The sequence below is a fragment of the Schistocerca nitens genome, chromosome 6 (assembly GCF_023898315.1).
Source record: "Schistocerca nitens isolate TAMUIC-IGC-003100 chromosome 6, iqSchNite1.1, whole genome shotgun sequence".
NCBI classification, from domain to species: Eukaryota; Metazoa; Arthropoda; class Insecta; order Orthoptera; family Acrididae; genus Schistocerca; species Schistocerca nitens.
Window position 1 is genome coordinate 6543503 of NC_064619.1, and position 21865 is coordinate 6565367.

The 21865-nt window shown below is 41.6% G+C and overlaps 1 protein-coding gene across 1 annotated transcript in view; it reads right to left on the reverse strand.

The window, feature by feature from the left end:
* The window catches only part of LOC126262659 (uncharacterized), an 846834-nt gene that overhangs the window by 483751 nt on the left and 341218 nt on the right, over nucleotides 1–21865 (reverse strand). The window contains exon 2 of the mRNA XM_049959428.1: nucleotides 15814–15906. Within this exon, the coding sequence (XP_049815385.1) occupies nucleotides 15814–15906 (93 nt within the window). The remainder of the gene's footprint in view (nucleotides 1–15813; nucleotides 15907–21865) is intronic.

Sequence of the window (21865 nt, forward strand, 5' to 3'; positions counted from 1 at the left end):
CGTCTGCCATTTCTACTGGTATTTCTCGTGGGTCTTCTCTGTTTGCCCGCCCTTTTTATCCATGCTATGCTGTGTCCATTCCGAGATTTACTTGTCTCCAAAGTTTCTACAAGAAGACACCGTTAACTGAGCCCAAACACAGTTTGGGATCCTTCACGACGCGTCATGGTAACACACTTCGAGTAGCTATAGACTGTTGGGGACCCTAGCAATGACAAAGTAAGAAATATAGTAGCTCATGCAGAACAACTGCGTAAAGCTTAGGCAGTTATCTGGAATATTTATCATTATTATTGTTTCACTGAGATTTATTCAATAAAAACAAGCTCAGAATTTTTAGCACATTAGCACCAAGTAACCAACACTGTCTCTTCAAGATATTCTTCCACGTATTTCGATTTTGTATATCATCTTCTTCTGCAGCAAGTCTTCCTATTAGCAACTGTACGTTTTGGGACCAGGTAGTCATGAGTCTCGTTTTCTACTTCTTTCTTTAGTTTTCCATCCCAGTATAAGTTTTCGTATTCTTGTTTCCTCCATTCTTCTCACATGTCCATACCACTGCATTTTCCTTCTACTCAACACGTCAGATAATCCTTCTTACATATCCATTCTCTTCAACACTCCATTGTTTCCTATTTTTTTCTTTTCTTGAAATTCTTACTTATCTTCACCAACAGTTCAACTCTAATACTTTCAGCTTATTAATATGTTTCCGGTTAGTTATTCGTGACTTTTCTCTGAGGAAGAGTACATTCTCTAATATCGACGTGAATATGAGTCTTAATATTAAATAGGAAAACACTTCCTAATGTTTTGCAAAATTATGTTTATTTGGTGACGAACTTGCTTTTGCCTCCTTAGACCATAGTAGGTGACAACTGAACATCGCAAACATAAATAAAAATGCTTTTCGACTTACACAGGCGTTATTCGCACAGAAGATACAAAAATGACATAGTGTGTTTACACAGGAAAATATTACATTTGTCACATAGAAGTAATTATAGTAACTAAAAATGAGGGAGGAAATTAGTGTAAAAACGTAATTATTTTTGGTGACGAAAAATGTAATGTTTTCCTATGTAAACACTCTACCTGTACGTCACTTTCGTATCCTCGCCTGAAAATGGCCTAAGAAGTCGATAACCTGTTCGGACCAAATAAGTATCAGTTTCCAGTACATCAGGTAGTATTTCCCAATTTAGTATTAGTATCACGTTCTGCCAAGCACCGATGGAAAATTCAGTTAATGGCTCTTTTACAAAGTCTTGTTCACATTCTTTCTCTATAAGATTGAATTGCGAATCCCAGTGACCTTCCGAACATTAATAATTCTGCTATTAACTTCAACAGCTAATTTCTCCTGTGGAAAATGTGACGTGTTATGTTTATAGATATTTTGCGTTATTTGCATTAACGAGTTCTGTGTAATGCCAAATATAATGCTTTCCAAAGTACATTCCTTTGAACAATACCACATGGGTTTTGTGAATCAACGAAGACCAGTCCAATATTTTTTTTTAAATTCACATTCAAGCAACCAACAGAAAGAAGTCGGAAACTGAAAAATGCATGGGCAGTTGAACGACAGACTCATAGTGACATGATGTAGAAGTTTTGGGAAGGTAAATACAAACAGACCAAAACGAGCTATTGCTTCTACGTGCTCAATGAAGACGCAAGAGAAATAATAGTAATAATAATAACAATAATTATAATGATAATCATTGCAATCGTTTTATTATGGTTTATTGCGCAGCACGTGTTCCCAAAATTATTTTATTTCTTCTGCATAAATACTATTTATGGAATTAATCTGTGACTGTGAAACGGAGTACATGCTATTTTGAAACCTCGTGGAACATTAAAATTGCGGGGGAGGATCGGGAGTCTCCCGTAGATTGGTCTATAGGTAAGAGGATTGCCCTGTAAAGACCACGTTCTGGGTTCGACGGCACAAAACTTTAAGACGCCAGCAACTTCCATTAAATATTATTTATTTCGAAAAGTACAACATATTACGTCCTCCCACATACACCTTCCGTAATGACCACGACGAGAATATTTCAGAAATTACAGCCAATACAGAGGATTACTGACAGTCATTCTTCCCACGACATTCACCCGTGGAACATGGTAGGGGGGGGATCAGTTAGCTTGAATCTATTCTTAAGTATCCACGCGATACTCTGAATATAGATGCAAATATTCAGTTATTGCATTTATTTTTATTTTTCTGATTTGATTGGGGATTGAGGCCCTGGCTTAAACGTAATCAGGCATTCCTTATGTTTTATCACTACGTTCGGTATGACGCATATAAGTCTTAAATGCGATAAATTATCTTATGATCGATTTACGGTGGACAGTACGAGGGGGTGTTCAATAAGTAATGCAACTTTTTTTTTTCTCAGCCAGTTTCGGTTGAAAAAATGCGGAATTTGCTGTGGGACATTGTGAAATATTCCCGCTTCAGCCTCTCTAGTTCCATGAAGTTCCGGCAGGTCGCAGCGTTAAACGTAGCCTTCGAAATGGCGTCTGTAACGGATGTGCGTTCCAAGCAGAGAGCTGCCATTGAGTTTCCTTTGGCGGAAAACGAGATCATAGCAAATGTTCATAGGGCGCTTGCAGAATGTCTACGGAGACCTGGCAGTGAACAAAAGCACAGTGAGTCGTTGGGTGAGGCTGCCGTCATCATCGCAACGAGGTCGCACAAACCCGTCCGGTCTCCCACGTGCCGCACGGCTGCACAAGGCTGTGACTGCTGCAGTGTCGGAACGTGCGGACACTCTCATTCGAGGTGATGGACGGATCACAATCAAACACATCGCTGCTCAGCTGACCATCTCTGTTGGTAGTGATGACACACTCGTCCACCAGTTGGAGAATTGAAAGGTGTGTGCCCGCAGGATTCCTCACCGCCTAATAGAAGACCATAAAAGAGCAACGAAGGATCACCTGTGCGCAATTGCTAGCACGTTACGGAGACTGATCGTGACAAAGCTTTGTTCAACACCGTCACATGTGATGAAACATGGGTTCAAAACAAAACGGCAATCCATGGAGTTGCGCCACACCACCTGTCCTCCGAAGAAAAAGTTGAAAGCCGCACCGTCAGCGGGTGAAATCATGCCTACCGCCTTCTGGGACTCTGACGGGGTTATTCTGTTTGATGTCCTCCCTCATGGTGCAGCGATCAACACTGAAGTGTATTGTGCTACCCTCAGTAAATTGAAGAAACGACTCCAAACGTGTTCGTCGCCATATATATGAAAACAAACTTCTCCTTCTGCATGTCAAAGCAAGGCCTCGCACAAGTTTGCGCAGTCGGGACGATCTCACAAAACTTCTTTGGACTGTTCTTCCCAATCGACACTGCAGCCACGATGTCGCACTTGTTTGGCCCAATGACTGATGCACTCTGCTGGAAGCAGTATCCGGATGATGGGGGTTATTAATGCAGCAACACGTTGTCTCCGACGTCGACAAGTAGAGTGGTACCACGCGGGCATACCAGCCCCCCCACCCCCCACCCCCACCTTGCCAGTACGGGAGCGTATGTTAAAAATGAGTTTTTGTAGCCAAACGAGTGGAAAATAATATGGTGTATTGGCATCATCCTGAATAAAACCAACATGCTTTCCGAAAAAAAGTATTACCTATTGAACACCCCTCGTATTTCAACAGACGAACATGCTGTCATCAGTAGATCTTACCTTACGTGTAAGCTCAAACACTTAATAACAGTAAATACAAACGTAAGGAAAATACTACGATTATTTATTTGTGAAGAGTGGATCTAGACCGTTGGTGTGGCAGCACGGGATGTGAGAGAAGAGATGGGAAATGGAAAGAAAATGTAATGAGGGAAACTGGTAGGAACACAAACAATGGAGAAAAAATAGTATGACATGATAGACTGTAAAACGAAGAGAGACAAGAAGCACAACTAAGAGAGGAAATTAGCATTTGCTTCAGTCCTAGAGAATGATAAATGACCATGTACGTTTACATTTCAGGGAAATATGATAATGACTGCAGAAAATAATGCGTTCTCTTTAAAAAAAATTGTGCGTAAAGTGGAGGGCGGTTTGTTCCAGAGGCGGATGGCAGTAGTGGAGAAGGAATTTGAGAACGTTTTTATTTTATGGGTGTGAGCTAAGTAAGTAAGTTCTTGTATTGCAGTTATGATGACGTGATATTTACTTAATTTTGGATGATAGGCTCTGGAGTCTGTGCACACTGTGAAGTCGAAGAAGTAGACATAGCGATGAGTAGTCGAGTGACGAACCATCGCATCACGTTAGGGACATGAACGTTCGTACAGAATCCTCTCATTGCTTAGACTAGAGTCGAAAGTTACCCACGAAGCTGCCAATATGGGTGTGTCTGCAGGCATAAAGCTGTTGGGTTAGAAATTCTCGGCTACAAATATTCCTGTAAATGAACAGCAAGCATCCCCTCAGTTTTCTCATTGTCGTGTCAGAAACACGCCGTTGGTAACATTTCTGTTCCCGGTTGTTAAGAAATTAAATATGCACTTGAAAGTCGAATCGCAGATTCTGTCCATGGGTTTCATTTCGTTGACTCAGAAGTCATGTACGGTGTCTCTTTTCATCGGTGCTCTCCTTGGGGTCCATAGTACTTAAGCTAGAACCAATGTTTCACATCAAATTGTTGCTGAACTTTTGTTATGTGTTGGATATTTACGTTCCCCTGTCTTACTCTGAAGAGGATTCAACTGACCGTCTTTTAATGTTCGACATTCGCACGTAAAGATGACCGTTTAGTTTACGAAGCGTGACCGAGCGAGGTGGCGCAGTGGTTAGCACACTGGACTCGCATTCGGGAGGACGACGGTTCAATCCCGCGTCCGGTCATCCTGATTTAGGTTTTCTGTGATTTCCCTAAATCGCTCCAGGCAAATTCCGGGATGGTTCCGTTGAAAGGGCACGGCCGACTTCCTTCCCTAATCCGATGACCTCGCACTTTGGTCTCCTCCCCCAAACAACCTAGCCCCCTTTAGGAACCGTGCTCTTGCTCTAAGCAACGAAAGGGGCGACAGATGACATAGTACGTTTATTGTATGCTTGGTATTGCACATACAGAAATCATATATTTGTAGTCATGTGGTCGCTGAAATCCGTATGAGCTCGCGTAACAGAAACCTTGCAGTGGGATCGCTATCGAGACGGTTTTTTCTGACTTTGACTTATGTCGGTCGCCGGCCACAAGATGGTATTAGAAGTCATTAACTGATTCTCCGTAAAGAAGGTCTGCTGGAAACTGCCTCGCGAGATTGCTACAAGAATCATCAAAGGTGACTGTGGCGCCATCGCAAAATAATAGCACTACTGCTGGTTATTCTCAAATGTGGTAATACCACCTCGCAACTCTCCGAATACAGGTATGAGATTCTTAATTCAATTTAAAGTCTTTGTTTTATAAACTTTTACTACATTTTATGCAGACCCTAACAGCGAATGATGTCGCATGAAGTTTAGTTAGGGTACCATAGTTCATTTCTTGCAGTCCTGCGTGTAGCAAATAAAGTAGTAAATCGCCTCCCTAAAGGGAGCTACAAGTGATCAATTTACATCACGTTAAATGTTAATAGTGCCCCCACTCGGTAATGATACGATCATACAAGCCACTACGAAACGAAGGAAAACAAAAAATGACTACCACAAAAGAATAAGGAAATGCCATTCGTTACCAAAAGTAGTTGGTTGTGTAAATATTACAGAGTAACAGCATTTCTTTGTCAATACTGTAAACAACGACGTGCTTAAAAACACGCAGACTTAGCATAATACGTTTTTCAGCCTTGTGTCACACAAATAATTTCAATACCGGTTCAGACTTCTCAGCAAATCTTCATCAAGTTATGTGTAACAAAATTGCACATTAAACCTCTATAGACAACTATAGGTATTTCAATACGTTACATAGTAACTCACCAACTCAAGAGGGCGAAAGAGACTCTCACATTGGGAACACGTCGGCGCTCTGTTTGTTGGAACTCAAGGCTACAGCTGACTACGTAATAATACGAAGTTGTGTGTACTGTGAACAACAGTTACTGTGACGACGAGCTTTTGATTGTAACAATGGAGTTTAAAGCAGCCAAAGTCATCCATAGAAACTAATTTTTTGCTGAATGTATTCCAATCTCTCTCATCCTCTGCAATTTTTACCGTCTACAGCTCCCTCTAGTACCGTGGAAGTCATTCCCTGGTGTCTTAACACATGTCCTATCATCCTGTCCCTTCTTCTTCTCAGTGTTTTCCATACACTCCTTTTCTCGCCGATTCTGCGGAGAATCTCCTCACTTCATTTTTAAGATTCTTCTGTAGCACCACAGCTCAAATGCTTCGATTCTCTTCTGTTCCGGTTTTTCCACAGTCCATGTTTCACTACCATGCAACGCTATATCCTCCATACGTACATTCTCAGAAATTTCTTCGTAAAATTAAGGCCTATGTTTGATACTGGTAGACTTCTCTTAGTCAGGAATGCCCTTTTTGCCAATGCTAGTTTCCGTTTTTGTCATCCTTGTTCCGTCCGTTAGGGATTATTTTGATGTCCAAGAAGTAGAACTCCTTAACTTAGTCTGCTTCGTGACCTCCAGTTCTGATGTTAAGCTACTCGCTGTTCTTCAACTGAATCAGTCTTGCGTGCAGTAATTTGCAATGGAGGAGAAAGCTTAAATACTTTCGTCTTTCTTCGATTCCATATTCTGTACTCATTAGACTGTTCATTCCAGTCAGTAGTTTATGTAATTCTTGACTTTCCCAGAGGATAGCAATTTCATCAGGAACCTTATCACTGATATCCTTTCGCAATGTATTTTAATCCCACCCTAAAGCTTACTCTTATTTCTATCCCTGGCTCGATGTACATATTGAACAGTAGCGGCAGAAGACTGCATCCCTATATTACACACGTAATTGAAGAAAATTACCACATACAATAAGCCTTAGTAGAAGGGAAGAAAATAATAAATTAATATACAGTCTTCTCTTAAGGAACTCTATTCTCTGCTCCCAAAGGTCTATCACAAGATCCAAAGCATCCAAACACGTAACAGAGGCGCGCGCGCGCGCGCACACACACACACACACACACACACACACACACACACACACACACACACACACACACACTATTCGACATAGATTGCTTTAAACAAAAATTTCTTGTTCGTCATAACCAGAATTCCACATAATAAATGTTGGTTCTAACGTAACATTACAGAAATTTCCGGCCACTACACAAAAATGCTTGAAAACTCCTGTCCATTTTCATATCGATCCTTTTACTTATAGTCAGTTTATCGGATTTCTTTGAGAGTTTAAAATTTTCGTATTTTGTTTCTCTTTTAGGAATTTCCATAGCTTGTAACATATATTAGAGGTCAGGGCCAACTTTTATTTACAGTTTTGTGATGTATGGCTTCCTTCAGCTAGTTCTGGAATGTCTGACACGAGAACACCGCTCATCTCACTTTTTAGGAAAGCCTTTTGAAGCAACTGATGTATTTCAGCCGGATCAGGGGCTCAAAATACCTATTTTGTTAGAATTAGTTTCTTAAAATAATATTTTGTAATTACTATTATTTAATTAGAAGATCGATAAAGGCATACCAGTAATTTCCATAACATTTTGCCCAGATGAAATCCAATTACAATTTTGTGATTCTCTGATCGAACGAAATCGTAGGTTTTTATTTTGGGACTTTTCCAGTGATTTTTGTTTTTGTATGTTTTTAGTCCTTTCCATCCCTTTCGGCACGGTTCAATCATCACACTATAGATACAATTCGCATGCAACCAGAACGGACAATTTATGATGGATTCCAAATATCATTTGGATGTACAGAACCATATATTTTATTAAGCAGCAACATAACTTAAATTCACGCAATAATTAGTTTGAATCATAAGATATTCGTATATCTGACGTAGAGGTTGTCTGATACCGTAGGAATGACATCAGCCCTTAGAATAAAAGCTGCAGCTTCAGCCGAAAGGCCTTCGTTTTGATGGTAACTACTGCGATGGCGGCTATAGCAGACGACAGGTGTGGGTATGTTAACAAAACGGCGCTCCATTGTTTTTACCTAGGGTGAAAGTGCGAACATTGACTCTCCATTCGTTTAATGTTATTAGAAGTGTTTATTTATAAAGATTGAAAATCACCACACACATTCATATGAAGCCGTGGACCTGCACTCTGGACAACAAACGAGTGCAGGCTAAGTATATTCACAGGAGCTGTGGATTTGCGATTCTACATTATAACTGGGGGCTCGAGTTAATGCCAATTAAATAATTCAGCAAGTACCTCACAGAGCTGAAAATTCCTGCCCAGAACGTATAAAACTAGATCACGTAACAGCTGAATAGTCCGTAAACAGTGAGATAGTGTGTGTTTGTGAATACTGTTTCTTAGAGGCATGAGAACGTGGAAACCACAAAACACACACTCATTTAAAAAGATTTTCGTAATAAGTAGAAAAATTTCAGACGCTGTTACAGTAACCTAAACATTAAACGTTAGAAGATAATTAACAAGTGAATTACAACAGGATATAACACAGAAATAATTGTAATGATATACTCTAGCAACAACACAGAGAATTTTAGGTCTAAAATTTCGTTCATTATGCTCTAGAGAAGTCCTAATTAGTTGCAGAAGACAAAAAGTACGAAAACACCAGCTGTATTGCAGACAACAGAAAACTATAGAGATATCAGTATCTTTAATTAAATAATATATTTCTAAGCTGCCTGGGAGATATAAACCGTGTCCTGAAACGGGACACAGTGGAAGTCCAGGGAAGGTACGAAATGAGGTACTGGCGGGAGTAAAGCTGTGAAGGCGGTTCGTGAGTCATGCTTGGATAGTTCAATCGGTGCAGTAATTTCCAGCAAAAGGCCAAGATCGGGTGTTCGACTCCCGTCTGCCACACGGAAAGTTTCAAACAGTGCACAGTCCGCTAAAGAGTGAATTTTCATTGATTTCTTTAACATTTAATTAAAATCTTTTGAATATAATAATGATAATCCCAAAACTATATGTATTATCATGTAAAACGTCCATAAAAAACAATATCAACTCACTGACGATGGTGAAACATCACAGCGATATATATGGACGTTAAAGATAAAAACTATGTTTTCTCAAGGCAGAATCCTTTTACCAAAACATGTATAATTATGTGTGTCAAATCAGGAAAGGTATTTGGCATTTGTTATTTGAACATCTACATGCGTCTTTCATGAAAGTAATTATTTTTTTATTTTCAAATGACACCCCTTCTTGTAATTGTTTCTTGTTGCAACGATAGAACCAAGGTGCACAACACATACTCTGTCGTGTAAAACTATTACAGCAATTAGTTCGGAACAAACAGAATACGCCCTGCTTCTCGCAAATGACATTAGATGACAGCGTAAATATCAGTAGAGGGAATTATAATTTAACACATTATTTTGACATGAGACGAGAACGGATGTAATCCTAAAAGTACAGCTATTTTCAGTTTTTAACGAGAATTGTAAACGTTTTAAACGCTGTTGTGCAAACCTTAAGGCCGAAAGTGACTTTCGAATGATGTGTCACTGCCAAGTAACATAGCTTGATGAAACCTGGACCATACATAGAAAGATCTGCTACAGTATAGTACAGAAATAACTGAAAGGAGTACGCAGTTAGACGAACAGAAGTGACATCTTATTCAAAGACAATTATTACACTGGAGTCACCGCGATTCATGGTGATCCCCCGGACCTTACGTAAGTCGAGACACGGTTGTTAATAGGACGTGTGGTTAATACGCCCAGCAACGTTCTCCCACGCTGGCCACAAGATGGGTAAAGAGTTGTTTGGTGACGTGTTTCATTCCTCTAGCAGCCCGGTGGACACCTGCTGCACGGTCGATGGTGCAAATGGAGGTACTGCAGTACGACTCCACGACGCACCCAACATTTGATCAGTGGGACTTAAGTCGGGGAAACGGGAAGACCAGTCCATCCGCCGAGCTCCGCCACCGGCACTGCTCCATGCGGTCGCGCGTTGTCATCCGTAAAAATGAAGTAATGTCCCAATGCACCTCTGCACGTACATGGGGAAGGAGCTCAATGTCACAGTAACGTTGACGGATAGGTATACTATGTTCAGAGATTTGGGGTCAGCACGCCCATGCAATGTTATATCTCCCACACCATAACACACGGACCACCAAAACAATCATCTTTGTAATGCTGGACGTATGCTTATATGACGAGGGGTGAGAACAGGTAATGCACGCAGGAACGCTGTCGAGCATGATCGTTATTTGCGTTCGTCTCATACACATTTCGTTGAGTTACCTTCTGTACTTTACTGTGGCGGATCTTTCTATGTAAGGTCCAAGTTCCATGGAGCTATGGTACTTGGCAGTGGTACATCATGTGAAAGAGCCTTTGGCATTAAGTTCTTCCCACTTGTGTAATACAGGGTATTCCAAAAAGAAAAAATTGTTTTTCAGACTCCCTAGTTACAGATAATAACATACTACAGACATGAGATACATTGCAAAATACTAACAAAACCTTAAAGTTTTAACTACGCTATAACAAACGTTCTAAGTGTCCACCAGCAGTAGCACGAACAACACTCAGACGATAGCTAAATTCGTCATAAACTTTACACAATGCATCTGCTTTTGCAGAAGTTATGGCTGCTGGTATCCTGATCTTCAATTTATCTGTGTCACGAGGTAAAAGGGAGATGAACACATTTTCCTTTACACATGCCTGGCGATCTTGGAAGCCAAGAATGCAGGTCAGTCTCTCGGGGTCCTGTGCGCCTTATTTAGCATTGATGCAGTGTCACTGTGAAACTGACGTACGTTGTTGTGCCAGTGTTGTGGAGCTCATAAAGTCGTGTGATGCCTTGCCAGTTCTCTACTTGCGCGACGAGTAGACTTTCGTGGATTTCGCTCAAACGTTTGTCTAATTCTTTCCACCATGTCATCAAGAGCGCGACATCGACCCGGACTCTGACCATTGAGCAAGCAGCCTGTCTCTTCAAAGTGGCGATAACAACGACGAATATATTTGAGTATTGGCGTACCAATACCAAAATGCCGACGAAAAGGATGCTGGAGCGAAATCACTTACTCGCACTTTGCAAACTGCAGCACACAAAACGCTTTCTTATGAGCGGACGCTATCTTACTTCTGACTGACTGCGAACTGTGAAGACTCATTGACTGACATCTACCGGCAATTTTCTGAAACCCTAAGCCACGCCCATTATAACAACATACATATCCTTGCAGGCGCGTCCCATGTTTTGTAATTATTACCGTCCAAAATCAGTTCATTCTTTTTGAAACATCCTGTAAAGGTGATATTGAACAAATCATTTGCTCTTACACGAATACACTCTCTTACCTTATAAAGTGTTCCTTAAAACTTTTACTTTCACCCGATCTACATTTAGGTACCGGTATATTAACCATTAAGACATTTTTGCGTTACTAGAAAAGGTGGTACTTTTGTTGCTTGTGTCTATAGTAGCTAATTCTAAAAAACATGATTGTTTGCAAAGCCGCCATATTGGTACAAGTGTGTAAAGTTCACTTCCAGCAATAACGATCTGTGCAGTAAAATACAGGCTGGGGCAACTAACAGTGGCCCGGATGAGGGGACACGATTGGACGTGAATGTATTCATAAACCACACCCTGCAACGCGCACACCACGGGTACGTCCGCCACGTGTTCCACACCGGCTCAGAGCAAAGTAGGGACTGTATCAGTTTGAGTAGAGCAGTGCAAAAGGGACGACGGTATTCATACTGGAGCAGCAGGTACTCGTTGTGGAAAGTTCGTGATAACAAAGTCGTGGAAATGGTGCGGTCAGTTGTTTCTGCTCAGATATTTAAGGGTGTCAAAGTGTCATGCAATGCTTAGTGTGAAAAAGGCGTCAGACAGGATCGGTTTTGAACAAGACAAAAGACATTCTGAAACGTGCCCGCACACCAGAAAATGTGTCAGCAGTTCAGCAGAAAATGCTCGAGTGTCCTCCCAGATCAACCCGACGTCTGTCGCAAGAAACCAGTATATCCCCTCGAAAATGTGGACAAATACTTGGCATGGATCTCTACATGCATCCCTACCGAGTGTCTGCTGCTCATGCATTGAAACCAGCACATGTTCCTCAGCGCATACAGTTTAGTGAGTGGCTGTCTACTGAGATAACAATGAATGACTTGCACATCGATCTGTTCTTTAGGTCTAATGAAGGATGGTTTCATCTGAGTGGTTATGTCAACTCACAGAATCACAGATTCTGGGCAGCCGAGAGTCCGCATAACTTCCACGAAACACCATTGCATAATCGGAAGGTTGGGGTTTGGTGTGCATTGTATGCACGCTGCGTTACTGGTCCCATCTTCTTTCATCAGACGCTGACTTCTGCGCATTACATTGCCAACATTTTGAAGTCAATTGTGGCACCATTGGCGGAGGAGTAAAAGACCTACACTTACTTCCAACAGGATGGAGCGACTGCTGATGAAGCCGCCCAAATCCTGAGCCACTGTTTCACAGTCTTCACGTATGACAGAGTTGTCAGGTAAACGTTTTACGCAATAATGTATACAGTTTTGGTTGTAGCCCTAGCTGGTACGTTGTGTGGGAGCCCTCAAGTCTAAGGTGTATCGCAACAATCCTCATAACTTCAAGAACTGCAGCAGAACATTTCGGATGAAACTGCAGCAATTCCAACAGTTCAGCTTCGATCCGCCTTCAGCAGCTTTCTGACCAGGGCCAAAAAGTGCCGAGAGATGAATGGTGGTCACTTTAAACAACTGCTGTAGTCAGATTAGTACTGTATTTCCTGTCCTCTGCTCTCTTTCTTTTAATCTGGAATTCTGTTCTCCGGGCAACTTTTATTTGCTTCACCCTAAACGTACAAGCTAACGTCAGACCGCTCAGTGGTATAGTAACAACACCGCAAGCGTACAATGTGAATGAAGCTTTGGACCGCCAAAATCTGTGTGTTGTCAAATTCGACAGACAACATGGTACCATTTTGGTGACCAGTACAACAGCAGATACTACTGGACATTGTCTTCTACCACTTCTCCCTGTCCCTCACTCTCCCCACATCATCCAAGAGCCCATCCCATCGGTAGAATAGCGAACAAAATAGTAGCTACAATAATTCTTTGTCAATTTAGATTAATTAAGCCTTTTATTATTAAATAACATGTCTGCAATGCACGCCTGAAGAAGAGCAAAGCCTGCTTGAACGCTTAGCGTTATACTTTGAACATAGCTGCTAAGGTTCAGTGTCCGTTTCAGAATTATATTAGAAACAAATAATCCCTCGGTCACAAATATTAAGTCAAAATTGACCAGGTTTCGACGCTACTATGAGCGTCGACTTCAGAATTAAATTAATTGTTCTAAAACATATTAGGTATATAATACATTAATAAAATTAAAGTTTGTACTGACCGGAAAGAGATCCAGTACTTACAAGCCACATTTTAAAAAAACTAACACGGATAGGCGACGTCATGAATAGTTGCTAATAAGATGGCGAGCCGCTAAGGGCTGCTCGTACTTGAATGAACAAGGGTTGCAACAAGACTGAGGTGCCCACGTTAGAAAGTGTGGGCAAGTAAACATGGTGTTGCTACGAGCACCATCTAGTAGCCGCAGAAACAACTAGGCTACTGTACATTCAAAATTAGACACATGAAATTATGATGAAGCTGATTCAGGCATAACGTAAGCACTAATAATAATAGGATGAAGTTACATATTTATCTGCTTTAAACAGAGATACAGTTTGTAACGTAGGAAAAAAAACGTCAGTTATGACATACAAGAAAAGAGCAAAGATGTGACAGGAAAACAACATTTCGGCAAACTGCCTGAGGAAATCTGAATCAAAGATCAAGCAATGGCTTTATACAGTCGAAAAAGTTTTTATTTCGCAGCTGCAGCTGTTCGTTGACAATGAGGGCATCATGACGAGAGAGATGTTTGAAAATCTTCAATTCCTCTAGAACATCTAACGTACGCCCCTTCCTTTCAGTATGCAGAATATTGTTATCGCCTATGGCTTTAGGCACGTGTCCAGTAATTAAGAGATGTTAACAAATTTCTCTTCTTCAGAAACGCTTTCCTTGCCATTGCCAGTCTACATTTTATATCCTCTCTACTTCGACCATCATCAGTTACTTTGCTCCCCAAATAGCAAAACTCCTTTACTACTTTAAGTGTCTCATTTCCTAATCTAATTCCCTCAGCATCACCCGATTTAATTTGACTACATTCCATTATCCTCGTTTTGCTTTTGTTGATGTTCATCTTATATCCTCCTTTCAAGATACTATCCATTCCGTTCAACTGCTCTTCCAAGTCCTTTGCTGTCTCTGACAGAATTACAATGTCATCGGCGAACCTCAAAGTTTTTACTTCTTCTCCATGAATTTTAATACCTACTCCGAAATTTTCTTTTGTTTCCTTTACTGCTTGCTCAATATACAGATTGAATAACATCGGGGAGAGGCTACAACCCTGTCTTACTCCCTTCCCAACCAGTGCTTCCCTTTCGTGTCCCTCGACTCTTATAACTGCCATCTGGTATCTGTACAAATTGTAAATAGCCATTCGCTCTCTGTATTTTACCCCTGCCACCTTTAGAATTTGAAAGAAAGTATTCCAGTCAACATTGTCAAAAGCTTTCTCTAAGTCTACAAATGCTAGAAATGTAGGTCAGCCTTTCGTTAATCTAGCTTCTAAGATAAGTCGTAGGGTCAGTATTGCCTCACGTGTTCCAATATTTCTACGGAATCCAAACTGATCTTCCCCGAGGTCGGCTTCTACCAGTTTTTCCATTCGCCTGTAAAGAATTCGCGTCAGTATTTTGCAGCTGTGACTTATTAATCTGATAGTTCGGTAATTTTCACATCTGTCAACACCTGCTTTCTTTGGGATTGGAATTATTATATTCTTCTTGAAGTCTGAGGGTATTTCGCCTGTCTCATATATCTTTCTCACCAAATGGTAGAGTTTTGTCAGGACTGGCTCTCCCAAGGCTGTCAGTAGTTCTAGTGGAATGTTGTCTACTCCTGGGGCCTTGTTTCGACTCAGGTCTTTCAGTGCTCTGTCAAACTCTTCACGCAGTATCATATCTCCCATTTCATCTTCATCTACATCCTCTTTCATTTCCATAATATTGTCCTCAAGTACATCGCCCTTGTATAGACCCTCTATATACTGCTTCCACCGTTCTGCTTTCCCTTCTTTGCTTAGAACTGGGTTTCCATCTGAGCTCTTGATATTCATACAAGTGGTTCTCTTTTCTCCAAAGGTCTCTTTAATTTTCCTGTAGGCAGTATCTATCTTACCCCTGGTGAGACAAGCCTCCACATCTTTACATTTGTCCTCTAGCCATCCCTGCTTAGCCATTTTGCACTTCCTGTCGATCTCATTTTTGAGACGTTTGTATTCCTTTTTGCCTGCTTCATTTACTTCATTTTTATATTTTCTCCTTTCATCAATTAAGTTCAGTATCGAACGTAGGCTATAGAAAAAGAATGTTACGGTAATTAATCAAATACTGCACTATGTACACTTATTTAAGTCAGCTGAAATGTTTTGATTTTGTTCACCACCTGTTCTAGAATTCAAAAGCAGCGTGTTTCGTGAATACTATGCAAATTTAAATATAACAGAAAAACTTCCAGAGAAGGACATTCGATACAGGTTTCTAAACTAAAGTAAACGGGCGGCTCTTACCTGGTTAGCGAGGCTTCCGGAACTGTCGCTTAAGCTGCCTCCCTCTGAACGGTTGTACTGGTTCTTGTCCTTCTGCTTGTGTTTGTGGCGATTCTGAAAAACATGTACAAACGATTACTTTAGAATGATACACTTATCACTTTGAAAGAGAAAAGATATGGATAAAATTGAGATGCAAATGGAGTCAACTACTTCATCATACAATGTTTGTGAAAACCGAATCGTTATTACAATAGGTCTCGTGAAGCACAGAGCTAAGTAGGGGAGAGGTAAAGAGGGTTGACGAGGCTGAAAAACGTTTCTCCAGAAGACTCTCTCACTTAATATTCCGTTATGAGCAAGAAAACGACTGTACCGACAGGAAGTTGGGAAGTGTATAATAGGCAAAGTGATGCAATTACGCTGTTGATGTCGAGTTTCTACTTCGTGCCATCATTAAATCTCTGATTCCCGCTGCGTAACGCCAGTGCTTGTATTAACGTCTGAGTAAATTTGACTGTGGATTGATTGACATGTATGAATTAGGAACATAAACCGAAAAGAAAGCAACGTGTATCCGCAGAATTGTAAGCGCCTTTCCAAAAATTAGGCAGTCGAAGGAACAGGTTACAGCATTTTTATGTATAGTTTCATCTCTTGTGAACAGCGACATCTCTAAAGACGGAGCAATAGTTAAGTTGATTTTTAAATGGATGGCACAATCATGCCATTCTTTGCCGTTCCAATGAAGATGGTTCAAAAATGGCTCTGACCATTATGGAACTTAACTTCTGAGGTCATCAGTCCCCTAGAACTTAGAACTACTTAAACCTAACTAACCTAACGACATCACACCCATACATTCCCGAGGCAGGATTCGAATCTGCGACCGTAGCGGTCGCGCGGTTCCAGACTGTAGGGCCTAGAACCGCTCGGCCACCCCGCCCGGCAAAGAAGATGGCTTACAAAAGGTAAAGTAAAGCAAAATTGCAGTGGGCGTCAACACAACGGTTGTTTTAACCTGAGTATTTTCATATGCATTATCACACAGTTAGTGATACGTCCTTACATTTTGCCCGACTAAAAAACGATCCCCTACCCAGGTCTAGTGGGTGCCCACAAACATGGAATCTCAGCCACAATGTAACATGGTAATTTCCACGCACGCAAAGAATTTGTATAGTTGGAAGTGTCACACACCAGAGTAGCTCCTAGAAACAACAGAAGATAGAATTCTACATTACGTACATTATTTAATAGATGTCAAAAACAAGTCATCTGGAAGGGTATATTATATAACCCAAATCTTCAGGTAAATTTGGTTGTGGACTGATTCAGACGCATAAAATAGAAGAGTAAACGGAAGGCGAAGTCAAGTTACAGTTCAAGAAGGACTGGGACTCTCAAGCATTCATCCAAAACTTAGGAAGCGGCAGGAACAAATCTAAGATCTCCATCGCCATTCTGAATACAAAAGCTGGTATTTGTACACTCGAACGAAACAAGTGATACTTGCAGTAATTCTTAACTAGTGAGCGGAGAAAATCAATACATAAACGATATGTGGCAGTATGCGCTGTCAACTTAACTACTCGACTAAAAGGACATACACTGATCAGCCACAACGCTATGACCACCTACCTAATACCAGGATGTCAACCTTTGGCACGGATAACAGAGGCGACGCGTCGTGCCGTGGGAACAGTGAGCCCTTGGCAGGTGTCTGGAGGGAGTTGTCACCACGCCTGCTCACACTAGCCAATAATTCCCTTAAATTATGGGGAGGGGGGCCATGAGCTCTGACGCCACATTTGGTCACATCCCAGATGTTTTAGACTGGCCAGTTGAGGGGTCAGCACATCATTTGGAACTCGCCACTTCGTTCCTTGAACCACTCCAGTACAGTCTTGCCCTCGTCACGTGGTACATTAGTTTTCTGAAAAATGCCACTGCCGTCGGGAAACATGACCGTCATGAAGGGGTGCATGTGCTCTGGAACCTGTTTACGATACTCCTTGGCCATCACGGTGCCTTGCACGAGTTCCACAGGATCCATTGATACCTAAGTAAATGTTCCCCGGAGCGTAATGCAGCCGCCGCCAGTTTGTCTCAGTGCCGCAGAACAGGTGTCAAGAAGTATTTGCCCTGGAACACGACAGATTCGCGTCATCCCATCAGCATGCTGAAGAAGGTATTGGGATTCACCAGACAATCCAACGCTCTGTCTGCACTGTGCCAAAGTCCAGTGCCGATGGTCATCTGCCCATTTCTGTTGTAGTTCCCCATGTTGTTGTTGTCGTGGTCTTCAGTCCTGAGACTGGTTTGATGCAGCTCTCCATGCTACTCTATCCTGTGCAACCTTCTTCATCTCCCAGTACCTACTGCAACCTACATCCTTCTGAATCTGCTTAGTGTATTCATCTCTTGGTCTCCCCCTACGATTTTTACCCTCCACGCTGCCCTCCAATACTAAATTGGTGATCCCTTGATGCCTCAGAACCTGTCCTACCAACCGATCCCTTCTTCTGGTCAAGTTGTGCCACAAACTCCTCTTCTCCCCAATCATATTCAGTACCTCCTCATTAGTTACGTGATCTACCCACCTTATCTTCAGCATTCTTCTGTAACACCACATTTCGAAAGCTTCTATTCTCTTCTTATCCAAACTGGTTATCGTCCATGTTTCACTTCCATACCTGGCTACACTCCATACAAATACTTTCAGAAACGACTTCCTGACACTTAAATCAATACTCGATGTTAACAAATTTCTCTTCTTCAGAAACGCTTTTCTTGCCATTGCCAGTCTACATTTTATATCCTCTCTACTTCGACCATAATCAGTTATTTTGCTCCCCAAATAGCAAAACTCCTTTACTACTTTAAGTGTCTCATTTCCTAATCTAATTCCCTCAGCATCACCCGATTTAATTTGACTACATTCCATTATCCTCGTTTTGCTTTTGTTGATGTTCATCTTATATCCTCCTTTCAAGATACTATCCATTCCGTTCAACTGCTCTTCCAAGTCCTTTGCTGTCTCTGACAGAATTACAATGTCATCGGCGAACCTCAAAGTTTTTACTTCTTCTCCATGAATTTTAATACCTACTCCGAAATTTTCTTTTGTTTCCTTTACTGCTTGCTCAATATACAGATTGAATAACATCGGGGAGAGGCTACAACCCTGTCTTACTCCCTTCCCAACCACTGCTTCCCTTTCATGTCCCTCGACTCTTATAACTGCCATCTGGTTTCTGTACAAATTGCAAATAGCCTTTCGCTCCGTGTATTTTATCCCTGCCACCTTCAGAATTTGAAAGAGAGTATTCCAGTCAACATTGTCAAAAGCTCTCTCTAAATCTACAAATGCTAGAAACGTAGGTTTGCCTTTCCTTAATCTTTCTTCTAAGATAATTCGTAAGGTCAGTATTGCCTCACGTGTTCCAGTATTTCTACGGAATCCAAACTGATCTTCCCCGAGGTCGGCTTCTACTAGTTTTTCCATTCGTCTGTAAAGAATTCGCGTTAGTATTTTGCAGCTGTGGCTTATTAAACTGATAGTTCGGTAATTCTCACATCTGTCAACACCTGCTTTCTTTGGGATTGGAATTATTATATTCTTCTTGAAGTCTGAGGGTATTTCGCCTGTTTCATACATCTTGCTCACCAGATGGTAGAGTTTTGTCATGACTGGCTCTCCCAAGGCCGTCAGTAGTTCCAATGGAATGTTGTCTACTCCGGGGGCCTTGTTTCGACTCAGGTCTTTCAGTGCTCTGTCAAACTCTTCACGCAGTATCGTATCTCCCATTACATCTTCATCTACATCCTCTTCCATTTCCATAATATTGTCCTCAAGTACATCGCCCTTATATAGACCCTTTGTATACTCCTTCCACCTTTCTGCTTTCCCTTCTTTGCTTAGAACTGGGTTTCCATCTGAGCTCTTGATGTTCATACAAGTGGTTCTCTTATCTCCAAAGGTCTCTTTAATTTTCCTGTAGGCAGTATCTATCTTACCCCTAGTGAGACAAGCCTCTACATCGTTACATTTGTCCTCTAGCGATCCCTGCTTAGCCATTTTGCACTTCCTGTCCATCTCATTTTTGAGACGTTTGTATTCCTTTTTGCCTGCTTCATTTACTGCATTTTTATATTTTCTCCTTTCATCAATTAAATTCAATATTTCTTCTGTTACCCAAGGATTTCTACTAGCCCCCGTCTTTTTACCTACTTGATCCTCTGCTGCCTTCTCTACTTCATCCCTCAGAGCTACCCATTCTTCTTCTACTGTATTTCTTTCCCCCATTCCTGTCAATTGTTCCCTTACGCTCTCCCTGAAACTCTCTACAACCTCTGGTTCTTTCAGTTTATCCAGGTCCCATCTCCTTAAATTCCCACCTTTTTGCAGTTTCTTCAGTTTCATTCTGCAGTTCATAACCGAGAGATTGTGGTCAGAATCCATATCTGCCCCTGGAAATGTCTTACAATTTAAAACCTGGTTCCTAAATCTCTGTCTTACCATTATATAATCTATCTGATACCTTTTAGTATCTCCAGGATTCTTCCATGTATACAACCTTCTTTTATGATTCTTGAACCAAGTGTTAGCTATGATTAAGTTATGCTCTGTGCAAAATTCTACAAGGTGGCTTCCTCTTTCATTTCTTCCCCGCAATCCATATTCACCTACTATGTTTCCTTCTCTCCCTTTTCCTACTGACGGATTCCAGTCACCCATGACTATTAAATTTTCGTCTCCCTTCACTACCTGAATAATTTCTTTTATCTCGTCATACATTTCATCAATTTCTTCATCATCTGCAGAGCTAGTTGGCATATAAACTTGTACTACTGTAGTAGGCATGGGCTTTGTGTCTATCTTGGCCAAAATAATGCGTTCACTATGCTGTTTGTAGTAGCTAACCCGCACTCCTATTTTTTTTATTCATTATTAAACCTACTCCTGCATTACCTCTATTTGATTTTGTATTTATAACCCTGTAATCACCTGACCAAAAGTGTTGTTCCTCCTGCCACCGAACTTCACTAATTCCCACTATATCTAACTTTAACCTATCCATTTCCCTTTTTAAATTTTCTAACCTACCTGCCCGATTAAGGGACCTGACATTCTACGCTCCGAACCGTAGAACGCCAATTTTCTTTCTCCTGATAACGACGTCCTCTTGAGTAGTCCCCGCCCGGAGATCCGAATGGGGGAATATTTTACCTCCGGAATATTTTACCCTAGAGCACGCCATCATCATTTAATCATACAGTAAAGCTGCATGCCCTCGGGAAAATTACGGCCTTAGTTTCCCCTTGCTTTCAGCCGTTCGCAGTACCAGCACAGCAAGACCGTTTTCGTTAGTGTTACAAGGCCAGATCAGTCAATCATCCAGACTGTTGCCCTTGCAACTACTGAAAAGGCTGCTGCCCTCTTCCCCATGTCGTGCTATTAACATTGGCACACCGGATGCCAGTCGTTAGGAGTGTTCGGTGCACTCTGTGTTCAGACACACTTGTACTCTGCCCAGAGTTAAAGTCCGAAGTTAGTTCCGCCACAGTTCGTCACTACTCCTGTTTTACCAGCCTGCCCAGGCCACGACGTCCGATATCTGTAATGAAGGGTGGCCGACCAACTCCATGGCGTCTGGACTTGTTTACAGCTTGGTTTCGCCACGTCTTGATGACACCCGCCACAGCACTCCTCGAACACTCCCCGAACTGCTCGTGCCGAGCCTCCGGGCCATCACGATCTGCCCTAGGTCAAACTCCTGTAGATCGCTCGCCTTCCCCATTCTACACACAGACTGCACGCTCACTCGTACCACATGCACCGCGCATGAGTCTGACTAGCAGTCATCCCTCGCCAGGTGACGCTGCTATCACCTGCTGTGGTTTATATCGATAGCAGGTCGGTGGTCACAATGTTCTGGCCGATCAGTGTATTAACAAATAACTAACACCGTGTTAGTAACATTCTGCTTTCATTTCTTGACATTAATATGTGAATAACGATGTATGTTCTTCTGCATCTCACTTAACGTATTTACGAGGGTCACTCCAA